This window comes from Delphinapterus leucas, chromosome 3 (genome assembly GCF_059928025.1).
Source record: "Delphinapterus leucas isolate spDelLeu-1000000601 "Yukka" chromosome 3, BTC_Dleu_Yukka2, whole genome shotgun sequence".
NCBI classification, from domain to species: Eukaryota; Metazoa; Chordata; class Mammalia; order Artiodactyla; family Monodontidae; genus Delphinapterus; species Delphinapterus leucas.
The window spans coordinates 57,289,059-57,314,737 of NC_143131.1; the positions used below are offsets into that span (position 1 = coordinate 57,289,059).

General features: G+C 37.0%; 1 protein-coding gene across 7 annotated transcripts in view; it reads left to right on the forward strand.

Annotated features, from left to right (window-relative positions):
• Nucleotides 1-25,679, forward strand: part of BDP1 (BDP1 general transcription factor IIIB subunit) — an 87,813-nt gene continuing 62,134 nt past the window's right edge. For 6 of the 7 annotated variants that reach the window (XM_022595615.3, XM_022595623.3, XM_089908956.1 and 3 more), the window contains exons 1-10: nt 1-446; nt 2,690-2,966; nt 4,546-4,655; nt 5,882-5,941; nt 7,648-7,776; nt 9,508-9,641; nt 10,634-10,728; nt 19,376-19,430; nt 22,120-22,263; nt 24,645-24,926. In XM_022595615.3, coding sequence (XP_022451323.2) covers nt 235-446; nt 2,690-2,966; nt 4,546-4,655; nt 5,882-5,941; nt 7,648-7,776; nt 9,508-9,641; nt 10,634-10,728; nt 19,376-19,430; nt 22,120-22,263; nt 24,645-24,926 — 1,498 coding nt within the window. In that variant the 5' untranslated portion in view covers nt 1-234. Of the gene's footprint in view, nt 447-2,689; nt 2,967-4,545; nt 4,656-5,881; nt 5,942-7,647; nt 7,777-7,797; nt 9,413-9,507; nt 9,642-10,633; nt 10,729-19,375; nt 19,431-22,119; nt 22,264-24,644; nt 24,927-25,679 lie in introns of those variants that run through there. The other variant, XM_089908957.1, reaches the window with a different exon arrangement.

A 25,679-nucleotide genomic window follows, 5' to 3' on the forward strand; every position in this document is an offset into this window, starting at 1 on the left:
GGGAACGAGGTACCGGGGGAAACTTAGCTATTAGTGTAGCAGGGTCATGAAGAAGAGGCGGTGGCGGGAGATCGGAGGCGGCGGCGGGGGCGTGAAACTGCGGTAGCTGCCCGCTGGGCTGTTGGTGTGGCTTTGTGGGAAGGGCGTAGTTCCTAAAGCCCTCTCCAGGCAGCGGTCGGGGCTCGGGGTTGAGAGCGGCCGTGGGGTCGCCTCCCCGGGCCCCCTGGCTCCGCCATGTTCCGCAGGGCACGCCTTAGCGTGAAGCCCAATGTCAGGCCTGGAGCAGGCGCCAGGGGCTCCACCGCCCCCAATCCACAGCGTGAACGAGAGGCTCCCAGGCCGCCGGAGCCTGCAGCGGCCTCTGTCCCGGAGCCAGAGGAATCCACAGATGTGCCCCCGGTGGATTGTGGGGAAAAGGAGCTCCGAGAAAAGACTCCCAAGAGCAGGTAAGTACTTGCAGAGGGGAGCATTTTCATCTGCCCCGCCTCTCCGGGCGTGTCACCTGGAAGCTAAGCAAAGAAACTTTACCGTAGAAGTACCCCCTCGCTTGTACTAAGCCTGACAGTTGAGGCCGAGGAACACACTGCCAACTGTAGTTGGTCCCTCTAACCACGGTGAGGCAAGTGTGGATTTTGTTACAGCGTGTAGATTCTCGGGGAGGCGACCATGTCTTCAAGTGGTGGTGGGAGGAATCCAGGTCTAGCAATCTTCAAGAAAATCCACACGTGGTTCTATTCATTAGAGCATTTAGATTATCGCAGTTTTCATTCTTTTGGAGTACTTTACGGGAGTAAGTTGTTTTTTTTTTTAATCTTGAAAACATTTATTTTTAAAAGAAGAGCAGTGTTACTTTGATTCTGCTGATTTATGTCAATGGAAAGGAACCGGTTACTTGTTTTGATTTGAGGGTGTGCCCCTTTAACTATGGTGACCATGTTTTCTGAACAGAAAAGCATGTGTCATGTACCACATTTAGATTCAGGATTCTTCTACTTAAGTTAACAGTTTATGGACTTTGCCCAGGCAGAATGTACTCATCTGCAAAATGGGGATAATGTAACTCTTTATTGTGGAGATTAGAAATAACTGATATAAACTGTCTTGCACGGGACATGACAGAATAGTTGCCTACCTTTAGGTGTTTAAAGGTGATGGAGCAAAGTAGTTAAAGTTAAGACATGTTGAGCTAATAATGGCCTCTGTTTTAATACTATAAATGTGAGGAAACCAATGAAAATCAACCCTATTAAATAACAGTGAGATGGTATAAATTTATACTGTGACAGGAAGGTGACAATTTTATTCTTTTCTCTTTTGGCTTGGCTTCTGTTGACCTCAGCTGGTGCTTAGTATAGAGTATTATTTTGATAGCTTAATGATGCTTAGTAATTTCCAAGTTTCTTACATGAATTTGTTTCAGAATTTCTCCCAACAGTGGAATAGAAATACCAGTTACTGTTAAATTAATAAAGTTCACAGAGATCCTGTTAACTTCATGTGAATGTATGATTATTGATAATTTAGTAAATTACTTATCCTGTAGTCTTGAGACATTTAAGCTCAAGGATATTGCTTTCTTAGACTTGACATTTAGGGACTATACTTGATTTTTTATCATGTGTTTCCTTTTTCTTTTGGTGGGTCTTTGCTAATTGTAAAAATCCATAGGGTATATGTTCTGTCCTTATGCATTCATCTTGATTGGGTGAAATGCAAATGGCACATGTATCACATTATAAGGGCTGAGATAAGAATTTAAATTGGATACTTTTTGGAAAAGTTATTCTATAGTTTAGGCATTTTTTCACTTTTATATAAAACTAATCATAACATATGAAAAAAGTAGACTGCTTTTAATTCTTGACTTACACCCTCTTAATTTGCTTTTAGGCAATTCCTGAAATATTTATATCCAATCTGAATTTGGATATGTAATTTGAAGTGACTGAGTACTTTTTTTGAGTGAAGAGTTTATTTTGATAGCTGAATAAGTAGAGTTATACCTGACAAAAGATAAATGATTTTTGCCTCAAACAGAATTTGGTTTGATTAATGTAGCTAAATGAATGTCTTCAAATACTGCAATACAAATATTTCAGAGGTTTGATATTTTGTTTGGTTTAACTGATCTCAAGTTGATAATTAAAGTAAAATGCCAAAAATTTAGATCACTTTAGGAAGTGTCAATGTGGATTATAAACTTAATTTTAAAAAACAACTCTCATTTAATGGTGTACAGTCTGTAAAAATACTGAATCACTATGCTGTGCACCAGAAACTAATATAATATTGTAAATCAACTATATACTTCAATTAAAAAAATTTTTTTTAGATCAAAAGAAAACAAATCTCTCAGTTATCGAATAATTCAAATAAGGCAAATTAAGCTTTGTTTTGTAACTTAGGTTTTTTTGTTTGTTTTTTGAGGTACCTAGCATGAGCATAAAATTATGTGCTATAATGTTTTTAGGGATTTGAAGTTTGAAAAGGATCATCAGTCTTCATTAGGATTCCATATCTGTTAAAAAGATGTACTGAACAAAAATTTTATTGCAACCTCTGTTGAAGTCATTGATTATTAATAATGAGATTTTGCTCTTTTGGATTTTTGTCAGACTAGTTGTTAAGGCTGAAATATTTAAAAGAAGACCCATGGTGCCCTTATTTTTTTCTTTTAAAATTTCAACAGTGATGAAAAGACTGATGGTGGGAAGGATGTTGAAGAATCCAGTAAATCTTCCTCTACTGTTTCACAGAGAAGAAAGCGAGTATCAAGTACTTTTAGTCTGGTTAAACCTAGTGTCAGTGTTCCTTCAGAACCTCATCCTTTATCTACAGTTAATCAAGAAACTCCACAGCCAAACCCTGTTCCAACAAAAGAGAAACAGCCATGCTCAGACAGATACCGAATATATAAAGCCCAGAAACTGAGAGAAATGTTAAAAGAAGAATTGAGGAAAGAGAAGGTATGGTAGAAAAATCAGAATTTTGACTGTTGCCTGCTAGATTTCTGTTTTTATGTTAGGCATCATTCGGAGGAAGAACAAGCATCTGTAGCATTTTGATGAGGGAAACAAAACCAAGTAACATCCCTCATGTTAATAGAATATCCCCTTTTGTTTGTTTGTTTGTTTTTTGGCTGCTGGATCTTTCCCAACCAGGGATTGGACCCGTGCCCCCTGCAGTGGAAGCGCAGAGTCTTAACCACTGGACTGCCAGGGAAGTCCCAGAATATCCCCTTTTGTTAACAGAACTATTGAGAAGCACTATAGAGTTAATAAGCTATTTTTTCCACGATATTAATTTTTGTATATATTTTTTATCTATATCTTTCATTGTTTTTGGCGGAGGCCACAAACAGAAGTTTTACGTGTGTGCACACACATATACAGATACACGTACAGATGTATTTATAAACTAAACCTTCAGTGAGATTTTTCCTGAAGATGTCCAATTGACGCGAGTTATATTCATTTGAATTAAGACAAGTGTAGTTGAGCAAAATGAATTGGTGATGTTTTCTAAATTGACAAATTTAGACTAGTGTCTAGCAAATAGTAAGAGCCTGACAAATGTCAGCTCTTATTATTAATTTATAGAATGCCCTCCTTTTTTTAACTAAGAGGAAGGCACTTATCTTGGTGCTTTTTTTTTTTGGCCGTGCCGCACAGCTTGCAGGATCTTAGTTTCTTGGCAGTAAAGCATGGAGTCCTAAGCACTGGACTGCCAGGGAATTCCCCCTTGGTGCTTTATATTCGTTATCTCGTTTAAATATCTCAGCTGTGCGAAGTGGCTATCACTATTTACACAGGAGGAGGAGGAAATAAGCTCAGAGAGGTTGTTTGCTTTGTGTCAAACATCAGTGGAGGATATGGGATTTGAATTCATATCTTCTAAAATCTAAGCCTCTAAAAATGTTCTCTGTTTTATAGAATCTGCTTAATTAGATTTATTTGAGGGAATTAAAAATTTGCTTCAAGAATTTTATAAAATATACAGAATTCCAACTCACTACAGGGCAAATAAAAGCTATATATAAATTTTCAGTACACTTGTAGTTAGTCAGCATCAGTAAGCATGATTTTATACGTTGAGCTTTTATGCAGTCCCAGTCACTTTATTTATTTATTATTTTTTAGCTGTGCCACGTGGCACACAGGATCTTAGTTACCTGACCAGGGATCGAACCCCGGCTCCCTGCAGTGGAAGCCTGGAGTCCTAACGACTGGACCGCCAGGGAAGTCCCAAGTCCCAGTCACTTTAGTGTTTTAAAATTCCTTTATGTGCTACAACTTTTTAATATAAGTTTATAAATTTTTTCCTCAAATTAGGCATAATTGTGATAGGAATAATCTTCAAGCATTTGCAATGAATACAGCAGTAGGCTGTATACTTAAATATATACATGTAAAATTCTTTTTAAAATTTTTTAAAATTTATTTTTATTTTTTAAAATAATACTTTTATTATTTTGGACTGCCAGGGAATTCCCCTAAAATTCTTCTATATTTATAGAAGTGTATCTCTGTGTGTTTGTGTATCTAGAAGCAATGGAAAAACAAATATGCTGTAAATGAAAGTCAGAGGCCACCAGATCGTTCCAAAATGACTATGAGAGACTTCATATATTACCTGCCAAATAACAATCCAATGACGTAAGTAAACTTTATTTCTATTTTACTTTCTTTGAGTATATAGTGATTTAAGTAAGTATCACTTTTAAAGTATGGTTTCATGTTTTCCAACAACATGTTGACAAAATTTATAGCACATATGATGTCCTTTGGATAAGAATTTTATAACAAAAATTAGTGCTAGTTCAGACTTCCCTGTGGCTCAGTGGTTAAGAATCTGCCTGCCAATGCAGGGGACACAGGTTCGATCCCTGGTCCAGGAAGATCCCACATGCCGCGGAGCAGCTAAGCCCGTGTGCCACAAATGAGCCTGCGCCCCAGAGCCGTGAGCCTGCGCCTCAGAGCCCGTGAGCCACAACAAGAGAAGCCCATGTGCCTAGAGCCCGTGCTCCGCAACAAGAGAAGCCACTGCAGTGAGAAGCCCGCGCACCACAATGAAGAGTAGCCCCCGCTCGCCGCAACTAGAAAAAGCCTGCACACAGCAATGAAGACCCAATAGAGCCAAAAAAACCAAAAAAACCACAAAAAAAATTAGTGCTATTTCAAGTAACTGTTTTCTTGGGATGGTAAAGATGCCCTTTACCTCTGAGATTAAAAAAAAATTTCTTTTGTTTTATTACCGAGATGCAGTAAAACCAACTAAACAACTTTTCTCTAATCAAGTTTGCCATTTACATTTCTTACGTACTATAAGGTGATCTAAAGGGGTGATCTTATTTTTGTATCCTACCTCCTCATTAAATACAGTGGCATTAGATTAACAAATCCTCCAAGAACAAAGCTTCTTTAATCAAAGTTAGCCTGGGGAGGCAGAGAGTTTATAATAAATCTCCTCACTGTGTTGTTGATGGTGTAGCAGGTGGATGTAGGAGTAATGGCATATTTTCAGTGTAGTCTTTTTCAGGCTCAGTACATCTTTGGCTTAGTTAAGAGAAGAGCCAGAAACCTAGGTTTTGAGTTGTTTGACGTCTAGGAGTTGGAAACAAGCCACTTAGGTTGTTTCATGCCTTCACTGAGGAATTAGAGGGAAGAGTGTTCCCTACTTAGGGCCTAACAAATTATTTATATTGATGACAAAAGTTTTTGACTGAAAAATGGAGTGTTGGACCACACCATCATTAATGGTAGTGTTATGGTATATCATTAAAAAATTGCAAGTTAAAATTATTTGCTTCTTCCTCAGATAGAATTGACAAAATATAAATTACTTATTTATTAAAAGGTATGTTTTGACTTGTGTTTAATAGTTCTTCACTGGAGCAAGAAAAGAAAACTGAAAAATCATTGACACCAGTCCAGACGAGAGAGTAAGCATCTCATCTGTTTTGAATATATTCTGTTATGGGTAAATTTTTTAAAAAAATGAAATCAGGGCTTCCCTGGTGGCGCAGTGGTTGAGGGTCCGCCTGCCGATGAAGGGGACGTGGGTTCGTGCCCCGGTCCGGGAGGATCCCACATGCTGCGGAGCGGCTGGGCCCGTGAGCCATGGCCGCTGAGCCTGCGCGTCCGGAGCCTGTGCTCCGCAACGGGAGAGGCCACAGCAGTGAGAGGCCCGCGTACCACAAAAAAAAAAAAAAAAAAAAGAAATCAAATGATGCTTCCTGTTTTAGTTAAATTACATGTGATAGGAATTTTTAAATGGAATCACAAGAATAAAAGTTACTGCTTGATTTAAGTCAACATGAAAGCCTCACACTCCTTGTATATTACATGTATAAATAGAGTTATGATTTTAAATTAAAGCGTTTAGAATTAAAAAAGGTTTTGTTTCAGAATAATAATATTCACATGGTACAAAATTCAAAAGGAACAAAAGTGTACTGAGAAAAGTTTTCCAATTTTGTTTTTCTGCCGTCTAGTCCGTCTTCCTGGAGGCCACAAATGTTACCACATTTTTAACTTATCTTTCTAATGCTAGTCTATGTCTATGCAAGCAAACATATAGTTTTTTTCTATTTCCTCCTTTTTCTTTCCTTTCTCCTTTCCCCTTCCTTTTCTTTTTTTTTAAGCATTTTGTATACACTGTCCTTCAGTAGGTATAGTTTTGTTTTTTGTTTTTTCAGTAGGTATAGTTTTGATGCCAGTTAGAGAGTCTCTTTTTGTGTTCAAGCCTTCACTGTCATATATTAATTTATTCCTAAGAAATCCCTCTAAGAGACCTCCTAGGAAGTTATTGTAGACTTGTAATTCAAGGTAGGGAATTGTGGAAAATTAGCAGAAACATTGGGACTTTCTGGTTGTTGCTTCAAGTAACAATCATTAAGTAATGATTACTCTTTTTTTTTTTTTTCCACACCGTGTGGCTTGCCGGATCTTAGTTCCCCAATCAGGGATTGAACCCGGGCCACGACAGTGAAAGCGCCAAGTCCTAACCACTGGACTGCCAGGAAATTCCCTGTAATGATTACTCTTTCTTAGAATCCACATTGTTTTAAAGCAGAACTCACAAGCTTCAGAAATAGTTATGTTTTTACAGATTTATAGGTTACGTTTCTTTCAATAAGACCTTAAAGAGATAATGTAATTGAATGGAAAGTATATGGAATTTGGAGTCATTATTTGGAAAACTGTTTGGCTTCTTGGTCTGTTCTTACTGTTGTGTAATCTAGAGCAAAAGTAATTTATCTTCTCCAAGTTTCAAATGGGCATGAAAAACTAACCCCCAAGGGTTGTTCTGAAGAGGTAATAACATGATCTGGAAACTAATGCTGTAAGGGTTATTTTTGTTAATTCCATACTATTGGATGGTTTACTCTTATACTCTATTGAGATAGAAAAGATGAGCATTTATTTCTCTTTAATAGAGTAAAGACTCCTATTAAATGCTACTAGATAAAATTTGAGAAAATCTTATAACCATGGCCTTAACAACACATAGTATTTTCAATTAGGTTATAGGGAAAGTGGGAAATAGCTAGAAGGTTGAAAGTGCAGTAATTTGTTTTAGAAGTTCATAATGTTCAGGGAATATTTCTCATAGCTGTATGAATTAACCTACCTTTACATTTGGTAGGCAAGAAGGTAAGAGTACTCCTGATGGTGAAGATAATGAAGAAATAGAAGAGGAGATGGATGATGGGCCATTGCTGGTTCCTCGAGTAAAAGTGGCAGAAGATGGTTCTATTATTTTGGATGAAGAAAGGTAAGTTAAAAAAGAGAGAGAGATAGATTGTGGTTTTATGAGAACAAATGAGCTTTGTCTAATGAGAGACATTGAGTTTCTGTATTTGTCACTGTCACTTAGACTCTAATGTTTATATTTGCATAATGGATGTTATAAATAGAAAGATGGGTTACATTCATTTATAATTTTCAGAAATTTTTATAATGCTGTCCTTTATATGAGAAGATGGTACTGCTGACCTGCCACCCACTAACCTACTACCATTGTTTTACTAATTTTACTGGTAATTGAGATGAGCTATTGAACTAATCACATGATGTCCTCCACTGAGAATATATTTCGAAGATTAACTCAGCCTTGATGTCAATATTCAAGCTATGTATTATTAACTAATACCATATTCTGGTGTGTGGTGTTAACTATTGAAAATACAATGAAACATAGGTTTAACATATTTTATGATTTTTAATTGACTTTCTGGCTTAATTTCTTAGTTATAACATTAAATTTCTCAAATTTGGCATTGTGGAATTTAGTTGTCTTTCCAATGTGTTTTTTTTTTTTTTTCTTTCTAATGTGTGTTTTTAAAAAAAGAAGATAAGGGACTTCCCTGGTGGACCAGCGGTTAAGACTCCGTGCTCCCAATGCAGGGGGCCCAGGTTCGATCCCTGGTCGGGGAACTAGATCCTGCGTGCCGCAACTAAAAGATTCTTGCGTGCCACAACTAAAGATCCCGTTCGAGGGTACGAAGATCTGTGTGCTGCAACTAAGACCTGGTGCAGCCAAATAAATAAATATTTTAATTTATAAATTTATTTATTTGTTTTTGGCTGTGTTGGGCCTTCGTTGCTGCACACAGGCTTTCTCTAGTTGTGGCGAGCGGGGGCTGCTCCCTGCTGCGGTGCGTGGGCCTCTCACCACGGTGGCTTCTCTCGTTGCAGAGCACGGGCTCTAGGTGTGCGGGCTCTAGGCGTGCGGGCTTCAGTGGTTGCGGCCCGTGGGCTCAGTAGTTGTGGCTTATGGGCTCTAGAGCACAGGCTCAGTAGTTGTGGTGCACAGGCCTAGTTGTTCCGCAGCATGCGGGATCCTCCCGGACCAGGGATCGAACCTGTGTCCCCTGCATTGGCAGGCGGACTCTCAACCACTGCACCACAAGGGAAGCCCCTAAATAAATATTTTTAAAAATAAAAAAGGAAGTTAAATTAGTAAGGAAATAAAAAAGAGGGATGGAAAGTCTTCTGACAGTTTTATTAGTAATAAATTGTTTTATACTATGTAAATTCTATGATAAACGTAAATGTAATGCTATTAATGATAATTGTTTTTGCATATTGTTTCCACTATTTGGTGATGATGATTTTATTGGTAATTAAATTCTTAAAAGCATATTTAACTGCTTTGTGTGCAGGAATATAAAATGTAAATATAAAATGCTTATATTTCGCAGTATCCCCTGTTGGGTATTGCATGATAAGATAATACATATTAAATATAGGGGACATGCAGAAGTCAGTAAAAAACAATTATTTAGGTGGCCTAAAGATATTTTGTAAATTTTATATTGCTGTTAAGGATTTTGAAAAAAAGTTGACATTTCTTTTTGCTTCCTAGAGTGAAAATCTGCAGATTCTTGGAAAATATGCATACTTCAAATGTATATTATACTTTTGATATGATTTTACCATGGTAAATTTCAAAATATAGCTATTAAAATCTCACTTACTGTTTGTTTCCTTACTTGTTTTTCAGTTTAACTGTAGAAGTTTTAAGGACCAAAGGCCCCTGTGTTGTTGAGGAAAATGACCCCATATTTGAGCGTGGTTCTACAACTACATACTCCAGCTTTAGGAAAAACTATTACTCTAAACCATGGTCAAATAAAGGTAACTGATTTTCATTTTAAATTGTGTAGATTATTTATTGGAAATAAGGTGAATTATTTTCTCGGTTTCTGAATTAAACCAGGTCTCCCCTAAGTAAAAAAAAAAAAACCAAAAAAAAACAAACTAGCAAATTTTTTTCTCTAGCTAATTTTATTGGCACCTTTCCCCTGCCCCTCACAGTGGGACTATACCTCTGACTTTATCTTAGAAATCTTTTGAGGAGTTAGCATTATGGTCATTTTGGCTGGAATATTCTTTGTCAAATCCCTGTACAACAAATACCATTTTAATGAAAAATGAACAATATTTTTAATGCTCCTAATAATGTTCTACCTCAGTATTGTGTAACACAGTCTTTAAGGATAAAAAGTACACAGTTAGAAAAGTATATATTACCTATTGCAAGCTGTTGCTTAGTACTTACTTTTATTATAAAAATAATACAGTTTATTTTGGGAAAAAATTCAGACACAACAGAATAATACAGAATGAAAAGAAAGATTCACTTCTTTGACTTCCCCAATCCTGTCCTCTTGAGGTTACTTCTATTAGCAATTTCTTGTGTATTTTTCTAGCTACTTTCTTTCACATACTACTTAGAACGTCTTAGTTGCCTACGTAGCAGCAGTATTATACTGGTTATGACTGACAGTTTTCTTCAAGGCACTTGAGACCAGATAGGCAGAATGTCTTTTTAAAAATTCCAGCTGCTTTGGTTTGAACATGCAAATTTCTTAAACCATGTTTTTATATAAAAGTTTAAAGAAGGTGTTTATAGATCCATGAGGTTCCTTGCAGTAAAATTGAGATATGTCTATGTACGTGTATGTAGATATATATTTCTATGATAAAAGATTTACTGGACTTTAATAAAAAACTTAAGTACTGTCAGATTTATTTTTAACTCAAAAAATATACTTAGGTAAGATTATTTTTCCTCTGAAATATTTAGAAGATTATTCTCAGTCTTTCTAAATCTTCTACTTTTACAGAAACAGATATGTTTTTCTTAGCCATCAGCATGGTAGGAACTGACTTTTCTATGATTGGACAGCTTTTTCCTCACAGAGCAAGGATAGAAATTAAGGTAAAGTAAACCCATTATGTTTGTTGATCGAAAAGAGACTAAAAATTACTATTTTTTTAACCTTTGGTTGAAATCTCAGTCCATCCTTTTTCACTACTGTGTTTTTGGTACATCTGTCCTTCTTTATAGCTCAAAAAGTAATGTAGTATTTCTCAATTCTAAAATGAGTACAGGGCTTCCCCGGTGGCGCAGTGGTTAAGAATCCGCCTGCCAATGCAAGGGACACAGGTTCAAGCCCTGGCCTGGGAAGATCCCACATGCCGCAGAGCAAGTAAGCCCGTGTGCCACAACTACTGAGCCTGCGCTCTAGAGCCCACAAGCCACAACTACTGAGCCCACGTGCCACAACTACTGAATCCTGCATGCCTAGAGCCTGTGCTCCGCAACAAGAGAAGCCACTGCAATGAGAAGCCCGTGCACCGCAACAAAGAGTAGCCCCTGCTCACCACAACTAGAGAAAGCCGGCGCACAGCAACGAAGACCCAACACAACCAAAAATAAAAGAAACAAATAAATAGATAAATTTTAAAAAATAATAAAATAAAATGAGTACAATCTCTTTAACCTCAGTATTATATTTTCTTATTTATATCTTCCTATTTCTAAAATGGATTTGAGGGAGTACCAATAAAGCCGGTGAAACTAAGATAAAAGAAGAGTTAGGTAATGAAAAAGGTAGATAAATGTACCAGAACTTTTGGGTTAAGGGTATATTTTGAACACAAAATATATCTCTGAATTTCCTAGGAAGAGAACATGCTGAGTTATATAGTTCTCAATATCTGGTCTAACCGTTGCTTTCCTAGGCCACCTTAACTTTGGGGGCAACCAGTGATACTATTTTTCTTTTTTCCAGTGATACTATTAACAACAGCAATGATGTTAATCAATTAGTGCTTTAATATGCCTAAAAGAATGATCTTTCTCTATCTTATAGTTCCTTTTGCTGAGAAACTTCATTACAAGTTTCCTGGGTTGGAGTGCATTTGAGTGCACACCATGTTGCTCTAGTGCATTTCTAATTCATAGTGAGATTTTTATCTAACCATGGGCTTTTTCTTTCATTAATTAAAGGGACCATTAAGAAAGATTTTTTTTTTTCTTGAACTAGACTAGGCATGGACTGATTTGCTGGGAACCAGTGTACAGTGTAATAGTCATTCTATTCCTGCAAAAGATGAGGGATTTTTTATATTCTTTATGTTCCTTTTCAAATGTTGATCTCTGATATAAGGAGAACAGAATGTTAAAGTTCTGTGAAGGCTAGAAGTTGATCGTATAGGGGAGCCCTCAGATGTGACTAATGATAAGTTTGTCAGTAGACTATTTCTTTTAGAAGCAGTTTAGACTCTTCCATTAAAAGTTTAGTGTGGTCCCAGCAGGTCTTTGGGCAAAGTATAGAAAAGTAAAAATGGACTAGTGAATTACATCGATTTTCAATTTTTTTAAAAAATTTTATTCATTTTATTTTTGGCTGTTTTGGGTCTTCGTTGCTATGCATGGGCTTTCTCTAGTTACGGTGAGTGGGGGCTACTCTTCGTTGCGGTGCGCAGGCTTCTCATTGTGGTGGCTTCTCTTGTTGCAGAGCATGGGCTCTAGGCGCGCGGGCTTCAGTAGTTGTGGCACATGGGCTCAGTAGTTGTGGCTCACGGGCTTAGTTGCTCCGTGGCATGTGGGATCTTCCCGGACCAGGGCTCGAACCCATGTCCCCCTGCATTGGCAGGTGGATCCTTAACCACTGCGCCACCAGGGAAGTCCTTGATTTTCACATTTTGAACCAACCTTGTATTCTTGTGATAAATCCCAATTAGTCATACTGTATTCTTCTTCTTATATGTTGCTGATTTTTGTTATATTTTCTTGAGGATTTTTTGCATCTTTGTTCATGAGAGTATTGGTTCATAATTTTCTTTTAGTGTCTTTGTGTTTTTGGTACCAAGGTTATGGTGGTCATAGAAAATGAGTTGGAAAGTGTTCCCTCTTGTTATCTGAGAAAATTTGTTTAAGATTAGTATTATTCCTGCTTTTAATGTTTGATAGAATTTACCAGTGAAACCATCTGGGCCTATGGTTTCCTTTGGAGGAAGGGTTTTGATTATAAATGCAATTTCTTTAATACATATAGGGGTATTTATAGTTTCAGTTTCTTCTTGTGTCAGTTTAGATGCTAAGTTGTTGAATTTATAGGCATAAAAATTTCATACTATTCACTTACTATTTTAATGTTTGTAGGATTTATAGTGATATATCTCATTGATTAATGATTTTTCTTTCTCTTTTCTTTTTTCTTGTCTTGCTAAAGGTTTTTGACTTTCAAAAGTCTTTTAATGAGCCAGCTTTTAGCTATGTTAAGTTTTCAATTGTTTGTGTGTTTTCATTGGTTTTTAAAAAACTCTTTAGCATTTCTTTCCTTCTTCAGGCATACCTCGTTTTATTGCATGTCACAGATACTGCGTTTTTTTTTACAAATTGAAGGTTTGTGGCAAACCATCTGCATTGTCAGATGATGGTTAGCATTTTTTAACAATAAAATATTTTTTAATTAAGTATGTACATTGCTTTTTTTAGACATAATGCTATTGTACACTTAATAGACTACTTCACTGTAATGTAAATGTAACTCTTGTGTGCACTGGGAAACCAAAAAAAAAAAAAAAAACCTGTGTGACTTACTTTATTGCGATATTCACTTTATTGCAGTGGTCTGGAACTGAACCTGCAATATCCTCAAGGTATGCCTGTATTTACTTTGGGTTTAATTTTCTGTTTTTTTCTAGCTTCCTTAGATGAAAACTTAGAACATAGATTTTAAACCCTTCTTTTTTAATGTAGACATTTAAAGCTATACATTTTCATCTAAGCTGTAAATGTATCCCATAATATTGATACACTGTTTTCATTATCATTCTGTTAAAAATATTTTCTAGTTGCCCTTATGATTTCTTTTTTTTTTTAATTTTAATTAATTTACTTTTGGCTGCATTGGGTCTTCGTTGCTGCGTGTGGGCTTTCTCGAGTTGTGTCGAGTGGGAGCTGCTCTTCGTTGCAGTGCACCTGCTTCTCATTGCGGTGGCTTCTCTTGTTGCAGGGCATGGGGTCCAGGCACATGGGCTCAGCAGTTGTGGCACATGGGCTTAGTTGCTCCGCGGCATGTGGGATCTTCCCAGGCCAGGGCTTGAACCTGTGTCCCCTGCATTGGCAGGTGGATTCTTAACCACTGAGCCACCAGGGAAGTCCTTCCCTTGTGATTTCTTCCTTGACATGTCAATTGTTTAGAAGTGTGTTTAATTGCCAACACTGGGACATTTCTAAATATCTTACTGTTATTGTTTCTTTGACATTCTGAATGTCAAAGGACATAATCTGTAAGATTTAAAGCTTTTTGAAATTTGTTGAGATTTATTTTAAAACCTATCATACTTGCAGCACTTCTTTGGTGGTCCAGTGGTTAAGATTCTGACTTCCACTGCAGGGGGTGTGGGTTCGATCCCTGGTTGGGTTATAAGATCCCACATGACGCACCGCATGGCCCCAAAAAATAAATAAATAAAGCTTATCATACTCTCACCTTGGTCAGTGTGCACTTGAAATGAATTATGTTCTGCAGTTGTTGGGTGTGGGGTCATCTAGTTCTGTCAGTTACTGAGAGAAGAGTTGACACATCTAACCACAATTACAGATTTGTGTTTCTCTCTTTAGATTGATCCATTTTTTTCCTTTCCTTTTCTTTTCTTTTTTGGCACGGATCATTTATTTTTATTTTTTAAATTAAAGTATAGTTGATTTACAATGCTGTGCCAATCTTTGCTGTACAGCAGTGACTCAGTTATACACATAGAGACATTCTTTTTTTATATTCTTTTCCATTATGGTTTATTATCACAGGATATTGAATATAGATCCCTGTGCTATACAGTAGGACCATGTTGTTTATCCATTCTAAATGTAATAGTTTGCATCTACCAACCCCGGACTCCTAGTCCATCCCTCTCCCCACCCTCCAACCCCCCAGGCAACCACAAGTCTGTTCTCTATGTCTATGAGTCTGTTTCTGTTTTGTAGATAGATTCATTGTATCTACAGGAAATGTTCATTGTATTCTTATGTTGCCCCTGATAAAACAAAATGTCTGTTTTACATTTCTGTTAACAACTTAGTTCATTTATGTTTAATGTGATAATTGATATGGCTGTGTTTAAGTCTACCATCTCACTATTTCCCATTCATTCCATCTGTTTTTTACTCATCTTTTCCTGCTTTAAATGGGGTTAATCAAATTTTTTTAGTATTTTATTTCTGTTGTACCTTTTTACTCTTTACATAATATCCTCTTAGAAGAAGAATTCTATTTACCTTCCATCCTTCATTCTATTACATGTTTTACTTCTACTTATAAACCCTACTACCCATGAACTTATTTTAGCTTAGAGAGTCTTTTGTTTTTAATGGAAATTTAGTAGATTAAAGAAACTACAGTTAACCCTTGAATAATGCAGGGGTTAGGAGTGTCGATCCTCCTTGCAGTGAAAAATCTGAGTATAACTTATAGTTGGCCTTTCATATCTGCGATTCCTCTGTATCTGCAGTTACATATCCATGGATTCAGCCAAACTTGGATTGTGTAGTACTGTAGTATATACTATTGAAAAAAATTCACATATTTAAGTGGATCCACACAGTTCAAAGTTAGGTTGTTCAAGAGTCAACTGTAGTCTGTAATATTTAGCCACATGTTTACCATTTCTGATGCTTTTCACTCCTTGTAGTTCTGAATACCCTATCTGCTGTTGAAAAATTCTTTCAGCTTTCATTTTTCTGAAAGACTTTTTTTAGTCTCATTTTTGCTAGGTATACAAGTCTGGTTGGATAGTTTTTCCTTTCAGTGCTTTTAAAATGTCATTCCATTGTCCACTGGCCTCCAGTGTTTCTGATGAAAAGTCAGCCATCACTCATGTCATTCATGTCATGAATTGCTTTTCTTTTTTGTTTTTAAGGTTTTCTTTTTTTTTCTTTTTTTTTTTTTGCGGTATGCGGGCCTCTCACTGCTGTGGCCTCTCCCGTTGCAGAGCACGGGCTCTGGATGCGCAGGCTCAGCGGCCATGGCTCACGGGCCCAGCCGCTCTGAGGCATGTGGGATCCTCCCAGACTGGGGCACGAACCCGTGTCCCCTGCATCAGCAGGCGGACTCTCAACCACTGCACCACCAGGGAAGCCTGGTTTTCTTTTTTTTTTTTAATTTATTTTATTCAAGTATAGCTGATTTGCAATGTTGTGTTAATTTCTGCTGTACAGCAGAGCGATTCAGTTATACATATATATGAATTGCTTTTCTATGACTGCTTTCAAGATTTTTTCTTTAACTTTGGTGTTCAGCAGTTTGTTTATGATTTGCCCAAGAGTTGTTTTTTAAAATGTTTTTTCTGCTTTGTTCCCTGCTTCTGGTACTCCGCTTACCTGTGTTAGTTTGCATGACATTGTACTACAGATTACCAAAGCTCTGTCCATTTTTTTTCCCAGTCTTTTTTCTTTATTTCAGTTTGGTTAGTTTCTGGTATCATGTTTATAAGTTCACTGATCCTGTCTTCTGCTATCTTCAGTCTGCTGTTAAGCCCATTCAGTGAATGTTTCATTTCTGATATTATACCTTTCATTTCTGTGATTTCACCTTGGTTATTTTTCTTAGTTTCCATTCCTCTGCTAAGATTTCTGTATCTGCTCATTCCATATTTTCCTTCAAATCCTTGAACATATAACAGGTGCTTTAACTTTCTCGTCTGCTAATTTCAACATCTGGGTCATATTGGGATCTGTTTCTGTTGACTCTTCATTTCCTTGACTGCATCACATTTTCCTGTCTTTTCTCATGTCTTGTGGATTTTTTTTTTCAGTTGCATGTTGGACATTGTGGATATGTTGCACAGTGTCTGGATTATGTTTGTTTTTATTTTGTATTTTTTTCCTTTAAAGAGTGTTTAGTTCTAGAAGGCAGTTAATATATTGCCAACTCTCCTTCTTCTTCCCAAGGCTTGATTTTAGGCTTTATTAAGACTGGTCCTTACTCTAGGTTTCTCATCTGAACTACAGAAAATAATTTGTGTTACTGTTTTCTAATCTTTTCTAAGGGTGGTCATATTACACCATTCTAGGTGTACAGGAAAGAAGGTGATTCATTACATGTAGTATATCCCTTAGGGCATTAGGGCTTAATTCTCATGCTAGAACCTCAATTGAGAAAGGCTACTCTAGGGTGTGATCCCTGTCTCTAAGTGGTGGTTGTTCTGGTGTCTGAGGTGAATGTTTGGATGTTAACAAAATCTTTCCATTCATGTGGGAAGAACCCTGTCATCTCACTATGTTACGTGACCTCTAGTATCTTCTTTTTGCTCCTGTCCCTGTAGTAGCTGTTCTCCACTAGAGCTTATGCTCTGGGCATATGGAACCCAGACCAACAGCCTATGGGATACTTCTACCAGGCTTGTGAGACTCCTCTTTAAATAGCTCTCTTCTCTGTAGAACCCTGCCCCTAAATATTATCTACTTCCTCAGCTCAGTAGGATCTCTGTTCTCTGTTTGGCCTTTTTCTCTCTTTCATTGGTTAGGAAATTTAGCCCAGGCAGACAGCCAGTGTGAACGTTGGTACATCTTTTGTGTTTCCCTTCTCTCTGGGATTGTGGGATTGTAGTCTTGCTCTGCCTATTGTCTAGTGCTTGAAAATAGTTGATGCATTTATTTTGTTTGGTGTTAAAATTATTTATGTTGGGTTGGATATGTGGAAAAAGCCCGTTACCAGTTTTGGTCAGGGCCAGAGATGGAAATTATGGGATTTATTTTATAATTGTGGAATTTGGCCTACAGTAGTTCCTGCCTATGAATTCAATGATTAATATCAGGGAATTCCCTGGCGGTCCACTGGTTAGAATTCTGCACTTTCACTGCTAGGGCCTGGATTTGATCCCTGGTCCGGGAACTAAGATCTCACAAGCTGTGTGGGGTGGCCAGAAAAAAAAATGATGAACATCAATACATTCTTCAAAAATATTTTAACTTGTTCTGGATTATAGTCTCAATTAAGTAAAATATGATGTAGCAATGTTTTAGAATTGAATAATGCCTAAAGCCTACTGTTATTTCTCTCAGGATGTTTAATTTAGTAATTGTAGTCTGTCACTTTTTATGTGACTTTTGTTACATGTGGACCTGACTTTTGTTAACTTTTGAGGAAATGTTTAAAGAATAATATGATCTTTTAAGGGAGAAAGATGATCTTCCTTGAAAACTTCTATACTACTTGGTAATAAGTTTTATGAGGAAAAATAAAGAATGGAATAGAAGGATAATCTGTAGGTTGAAAGATGTTAGTCACATGAAGTTTTAAAAAAATAGGAAAGGCTAAACTATAGAGCTTAAGGATGTACGCTTGGATGATAAACAGTGAGGAAATGTAAGAAAGTGATTGCTTTAAAGTCAGGTTAGGACTTCCCTGGTGGCGCAGTGGTTAAGAATCCACCTGCCAATGCAGGGGACTGTGTCCCTGGTTCAATCCCTTGTCTGGGAAGATCCCACATGCCACGGAGCAAGTAAGCCTGTGTGCCACAACTACTGAGCCTGTGCTCTAGAGCCTGTGAGCCACAACTACTGAGCCCACGTGCTACAACTACTGAAGCTGGAGCACCTAGAGCCTGTGCTCCGCAACAAAAGAAGCCACTTCAAGGAGAAGCCTGTGCACTGCAGCGAAGAGTAGCCCCCACTCGCCGCAACTAGAAAAAGCCTGCGTGCAGCAACAAAGACCCAACACAGCCAATAAATAAATAAATTAATTAATTAATTAATAAAAAACATAAAGTCAGGTTAGTGGGTAGTTTCTTTTGGAGGGAAGAATGGGGCCGTGAAGAGGTTCTTTTTTGTGTGTGATTTTTCTCTCTTTTTTTCCAATAAAACAATTTTTGTATTTTTAATAAAAGCTTTCAGACCACTGATCTGTAGAAGGGAGAGATTGGCTGATCGTTCCCTCCTGCAGGGTGTGTTTGTGTATGTGTATGCCCTCAGACTTTCTAATGACCTTAGGATGCATTGAACCCTAAACCTTAACCATCTCCATCTTAAAGGAGGTAATCTGGAGTGGAATTGGGAATGGGGCTCTTTGGTGCTCAGAAAAGCATGAGGAAATGTTCTTAATATAAAGAAGTTTCTAAACATAAACTTGGCCTGCTTCAAAATTTTGCTTAGTTGTTTCTTTACAGTTTCCCCTCCATGCCATTAAAAACAGAATAATAATGTAAGAGGTTTAACTTGATATGAATATACTAGTTTTTAAAGAGTTAATACTGGTTAGCTTAATTGATTACTGTTTGATCTGTTTCCACGCTAGTTGACTTTATTTTTTTTTCTATCCTCTGTAAATCCAGTTTTCATTGCTAATTCATGTTATTGATCATAAGGAGGAGCACAGAGCTCAGTATAAATCTTTCATTTCTATTTTTTAAAAGCTAAGGGTTTAAGTAACTCACCTATTAGCAAAGACGTATTATTTATTAGAGAATCATATGTTATTATAAGAATTTTATTTTGATGCTTTTTTTAAGACATAATCTCCACTTGTTTAATGGGAGAAAATTACCAAAGAGTTTTTGTTTTGTTTTGTTAACAGAATAAATTTAAACGTGAAGAGAAAACAAATGGATGGAGAATAGACAAAGCATTCCGTAAGTATTAAGACCTCTTTCACAAGGAATCATTTGGAGATTCTAAAAAATGACCAATGTTTTGTCTTTGGTTCCAGTGTGTTTTAGATTTGTTTCATCCCTATATTTTCATAGGAAGAGTAAGACTGGAAATTTTTCTCTTTAGCAGTTCAGGTCTGGCAGTTCATATAGATCTATAGGCAAGGGAATAGCTAAAACATCAAGAAGCAAGTAAGCAGAGTTCTGAGTCCAAGAAATTAGGGGGACTGAAGATACTATTTCTAAGTGCTCTTTATTCTGGGGGAACTGTACTGAAGAAGAGGTTAATTGTTTCTGGAAGATATTACACTATAGATGATTCCTTACCTACTGTGGTAAGTCTGTCATTCAGTCAGTAATACAGACCACCTGCTGTGTGCTAGTCACTGTTGTAGGCATTGAGGATATCATGGTGAACAGGGCAGATGGAGAATCCTGCTTTTAGAGCCTTAAGTCTAATTGGGTGGAGGAGGAATATAATTGGTAAGCAGGATAATTTCAGATAGTGATTAATTTCTAAGAAGAAAAAAGAGGGAGTTAGGGGGTGGGTGTTTAGATTGGGTATTAAGGGAAGTTCTGTCTGAAGACGTGATTTTTTTTTTTAATAAATTTATTTGTTTTATTTATTTATTTTTGGCTGCATTGGGTCTTCGATGCTGCGCACGGGCTTTTCTCTAGTTGCGGCAAGAGGGGGCTACTCTTTGTTGTGGTGCGCTGGCGTCTCACTGCGGTCGCTTCTCTTGTTGCGGAGCACGGGCTCTAGGTGCACGGGCTTCAGTAGTTGTGGCTCGCAGGCTCAGTAGTTGTGGCTCGTGGGCTCTAGAGCACAGGCTCAGTAGTTGTGGTGCACGGGCTTAGCTGCTCCACAGCATGTGGGATCTTCCCGGACCAGGGCTCGAACCCGTGTCCCCTGCATTGGCAGGCAGATTCTTAACCACTGTGCCACCAGGAAGTGCCTGAATAGGTGACGTTTGAATTTAGACCTGATTTGAAGAAATGATGTATACCTTTCAGCTTTTAACTAATAACCTCATTAAAATGAACATTGTTTCTTTTTAAGTCCAGAGAACTACATCAAGGGATCTGTAAAGAAAAACAGAATTAAATGTACTATTTAAAGTAGTTCCTGTATTCTTTGTTTGGAATATAATTACCAACGTTTCATGATTAATAAGTGTATTCAGTGTTCATTTGCCATAGTGCTAATCTTAGAAAAAAATTCTAAAGAGAGGTACTTAGATTGTATAGCATGTACATTTATTTTATGAGTAGACACAAAGGTAGATGAGTGGACCCTATACCTTACAAATGTGGTATTGAGTCCTCAGGAAAACCACTTCTAGGAATGGCTTCTGGAATATCTGGAATATTTTAGTCCTCAACCCTCTCCATTTTAGAGAAGTGGTCTTGAAACTTTTCGTTATGTTTAATGAATTATAATCAGAAAAGAGTCCATAAATCTATAAACAGTCTTTATGGGGTGTGGAACCATTGTTAAAACCATTATAATAGAACCTTTAAAATTCACTGTTTGATGCTTTAGTGGAAATTGTTAAAACACAAACACAAAAAAACCCAAATGGTGTTTTTTAGAACTTATATTTTTAATTCCTCTGAGAACTTTATGGATTATTTTAGTGCTGTGTTTTTCAGAATCATTTATGTGGAAGGTCAGAACAGATAAAAAGCTGAGTCCACAATAAAATAGGGCTTTCAAGAATCTCAGGTTTGGGCTTAGTTTCCTGAGGCTAATTTACTTTTGTTTTGGTATATACCTCTTTTTCTGAGGCCATCTTGTGATCATTTTGTAATCAGAACAACCTTGGAGCTTATGTATATAGAGCACCATTTTCCCTGTATTCACTTCTCTGTATTCACTGTATTTGTAGACACAGAGCTGAGGCAAGGATTGACTCCTGGAGTAGATTCATTCTGGTTTGTTCATAGATTACTGTTTCTGATATAATACTGGTAATAGGTATTTAGTGAGAGTGGTCCTGATCAATACTCATTTACTATCCTCTTCGCTGATATTTGGAAGAGTAAGAGTTAATAGTGAAAGAGTTGTAATAAAGTGAGGACATAAAGTGGTGGATAGGCTTTTGAAGACTTCTTAATCATCTTAGCCTTTTAAAAAAGTGTATTTATAATTATGGACAGTGCAATTTATAGTTTGAGTTTTGACAAAGAGTACACCTGTGTAACCACCACACAAAACAAGCCATGGAACATTTTCATCACTCCAGCGAGGCCACTTCTTTCCCTTTCTAGTCAATCTCCACTCCTAATCCTGACCCAGGCAACTACTATTTTCATTTGAATCATCATAGGTTAGCTTATCTTGTTCTAGAACGTCTTATTCATAGAATCATACAGTATATACTCATTTGTGTTTGGCTTCTTTCACTCAGCATGTTTTTGAGATTCACCTGTATTATTGCTTGTATCAGTAGTTCATTTTCTTTATTTTTTAAACTAATATAGTTTGTTCCTTTTTATTGCTCAGTGATGTTCTGTTGTTTGACTGTACTACAGTGATTAGAGTTCTTTGTCCGTTCTGCTGCTAAGCCCATTCGCTTTTGATATTATACTTACGAAAAATTAAAACTTGAAAGTTCTTTTCCTTTTTTTAAAATAAAAACTTGAAGTTTCTTTTTTTTTTTTTAAACAGAGGAAAAGCGCCCTTTTGACTTCGATTTTTTTGCTCATTTGCTTCAGAAAGTTCTTGCTGAAGAAGAGAAAAGAAAACAAAAATCTGTTAAAAATCAGACTTTAAAGGAGAAGAAGTCCTCTAAATCACGGAAAAATGTAAAAGGTATTTATTTAAAAGAAAGTGTGTTATTTTACTTAATAATAATAGGCTTGCAATATTGTCCCTCAAGCCTTAGGGTGTTCATATGTAGTTCAGGTAGTTGAGATCATCAGGACATCCGATTGGAGGGAATTGATTTTTCTTCAATCTTCTAGTTATCTGGCCCCAAACAGCAGCTCCCTTTTAAATTTTATAATTGGATGGCTGGGTTATTTGACATCGTTCTTGCATTGAGGGCATAGTTGTAGCTAATAAAGGAGCATCAGAATATTGGGGTGTCATGTTTGGTTACTTATTATCATTTTTCTCTGTAAAACAAATCTGGCACAAAAGTCTAAAAAAAAAAAATGGAACTCTAATACTTTGGGCTTGTGACTCAAAGCCCACCTTATTTCTGAGTGTTAATGTTGACTTGTACCAGGTAGGAAATTGTTCATATGTGAGTATTTCTATTTTTAGGCTTATATTTTCTTAACTATTTGAATTCTGATCTGAGGACAATGTTTAGCTATAATCACATAATTTAAAGAATCTTTGAACTACAGGGAACCTTATATATTAGTTATACATTCCAGCCCCATTCCTTTTGTTTTAATAACCCAGAAATAACCTCAGAGATCCTAAGTCATTTTTTCCTAAGATCTCACAGTGTTAGCAGTGGTAGAGGCAGGATTCAAGCTAGGACTGCGAGAGCCTGTGTAGGGGGACCCCAAGAGCACCCCCAGGTTCAATTATTTGCTAGGACTCATAGGATTCAGCATATAGTTGTACAGACAACTGAGATTTATTACAATGAAAGTATACAGAGCAAAATTGGCAAAGGGAAAGGCACATAGGTCAAAGTCTAGGGAAAAGAAGTAAAGCTTCCAAGAGTCCTCTCCCAGTAGAGTCACACAGGATGTGCTTAATTCCCCAACAACAAGTAGGAATGAGGTGTAAAAAGCTGTCTACCAGGGAAGCTTGTTAGAAACTCAGCACCCAAGATTTTTATTAGAGGTTGGTCATGTAGACACCTTCTTCCTGGAATGTACCAGAATTCAAAAGCCCCAAAAGGAAAGCATTTGTTCAGCATAAACCACAGTTTATTTAAACAATTTAGGTATAGCGAGCCACTTTTGTCAGTTAGGCTGGTGGGAACTCTCCCCAAACCCAAGTTTACAGACGCAGCCCAAGGGCCAACCTTTTTAAACATTTTTTTTTTTTTTTTTTGCTGTACGCGGGCCTCTCACTGCTATGGCTTCTCCCGTTGCGGAGCACAGGCTCCAGATGCGCAGGCTCAGCGGCCATGGCTCACGGGCCCAGCCGCTCCGCGGCAAGTGGGATCCTCCCGGACCAGGGCACGAACCCGTGTCCCCTGCATCGGCAGGCGGACTCCCAACCACTGCGCCACCAGGGAAGCTGAGGGCCAACCTTTTAAGCAGGCCTTTCAAAGGAGAGCAGTGAGGCCGGCTTTGTTAACTCCTTCTGCACAGAGCCAATATAGGACTTCTTTTTCTAGAGCATAGTGCCCCTATCTTTTTAAAAGTAGTATTGATAACTGTAAAGTTATTTCATTTTAGTCATTTTTTTAACTTACATAGCCCTGGGAAATTAAAATAGATATATTAATCTATCACTAATCTTGTGGTTATTATGTTACAGTGTTAGCATAAGTAACTCACTGTATCTTATTTAATGTGAGAACTTTTCAGGTACTTTGTTACAAGTCTCAGAATTTAAAAATTGCTGATTATTATTCTGATAAAGAATAAATCCAGCATATTTTCTTAGTTTTAAAATCTTGTTTTGACTTTTTTTGAATAAAAATAAATAACATTTTATTTTTGTTTTTTAAAATTAATTCATTATTTTCATCTTTTGATACAGTTAACTATTAATATGCCTTCAAAAAAAGGCACTAGAAATTGTTTAAAAATATTTGTTAATAAGGTTGTTCATTGAAAAACAAAGGATACAGAAAATAAAATACTTGAACTCTCTCTTGTACCCTGCCCTCAAAGTCTTACCTTTCTTAGGGATGATTGTTAGTAAACTCTTTTCTATGCCTATAAATGTGTATGTGTCTTAGAGTACATGTAATTGTTTTTCTTAAAATAAAAGTGTGGTGATACTGTGTATATTGTTCTGCAACTTGATTTTTTTTTTTAAGGCAACAATATTTTTTGAAATCTTGTACATGACTACATACAAACCTACCTCATTGTTATTTGCTGCATGGATTTCTATAGCATAAATGTATTATAACTTATTTAGTCATTCTCTATTGGACAGTTTAGGTTGTCTTTAAATTTTCGCTCAGACATCCTTATGTGTTTATCTTCTCCACCTTTAAGAATTTTTCTGTAGGCTGTTTTTATATTTATAACAATTTCTCTTACTTTAAGTGAAAAAAGTCTCCAGTGAAAGAGTGAATGATAATCCAGATGAGTCTGTGAGCACTAGAATTTCAGACACAGAAGGATCTCAAAAGGATGCTCAGACAGTTGAAGAAGAAGAACAGTCTCTGACTTTATCAGGACAGGATTCAGAACAGAATGCATTAGAACAAGATATAAATCAAAAGAAAAGGAGAAGAAAGAATCAGGATGAAAGTAGTGAACAAGAGGTAAATCTTTCAGGAAGTGCCACTGTTCAGCCAGGCTCTTCTAAAGGAGAAAACCACAAAAGTAAGTGTATTACATATGTTAATAGCCCCTATATTACTTGTGAAGACACGTACACTAATATGATGTATAACTTAACTACTTTTCTTCTGGATAGTAACAACGAATAATGCTTATTAATTGGTTCTGTATTCATGGTACTGGGTTAAACCCTTTTACTTTTAATTTAAAGAAAAAACATTTATTAAAAAAAGAGTGAAATGGGGAGATATTTCTCTCAAGTTTGTCTCTGAGATGTGTTACCTCCTATGTGTTCACATTAACAATTATTCTAAGTCACGTGCATATAATTAAACGTGTATTGTGTCTGTTAATAAATCACAGGTTTTCATGTTCTGTCTCTACAGAGCACCTCTATGAACCCCAAATAAGTTGTTTAATTTGTATAAAAGGTACTAGAATAAGTACTCCTCTCATTTTTCTTGGCCTCTCCCATTGCGGAGCACAGGCTCCGGACGCGCAGGCTCAGCGGCCATGGCTCACGGGCCCAGCCGCTCCGCAGTATGTGGGATCCTCCCGGACTGGGGCATGAACCCATGTCCCCTGCATCGGCAGGCGGACCCCCAACCACTGCCCCACCAGGGAAGCCCTCATTTTTCTTTTTTAAAGCTCCCTAGAATACAGACATTTTGACACTTGTGAGTCACTAGGGAATGAGAGCCAAGAGTTTAGGGAAGTCTCGGTCTCTTTCTTGAAGAATTCACATATAGATTACTTAAAGCAGATAACCAGTTAAAGAGAGGAGAAAAAATAGTA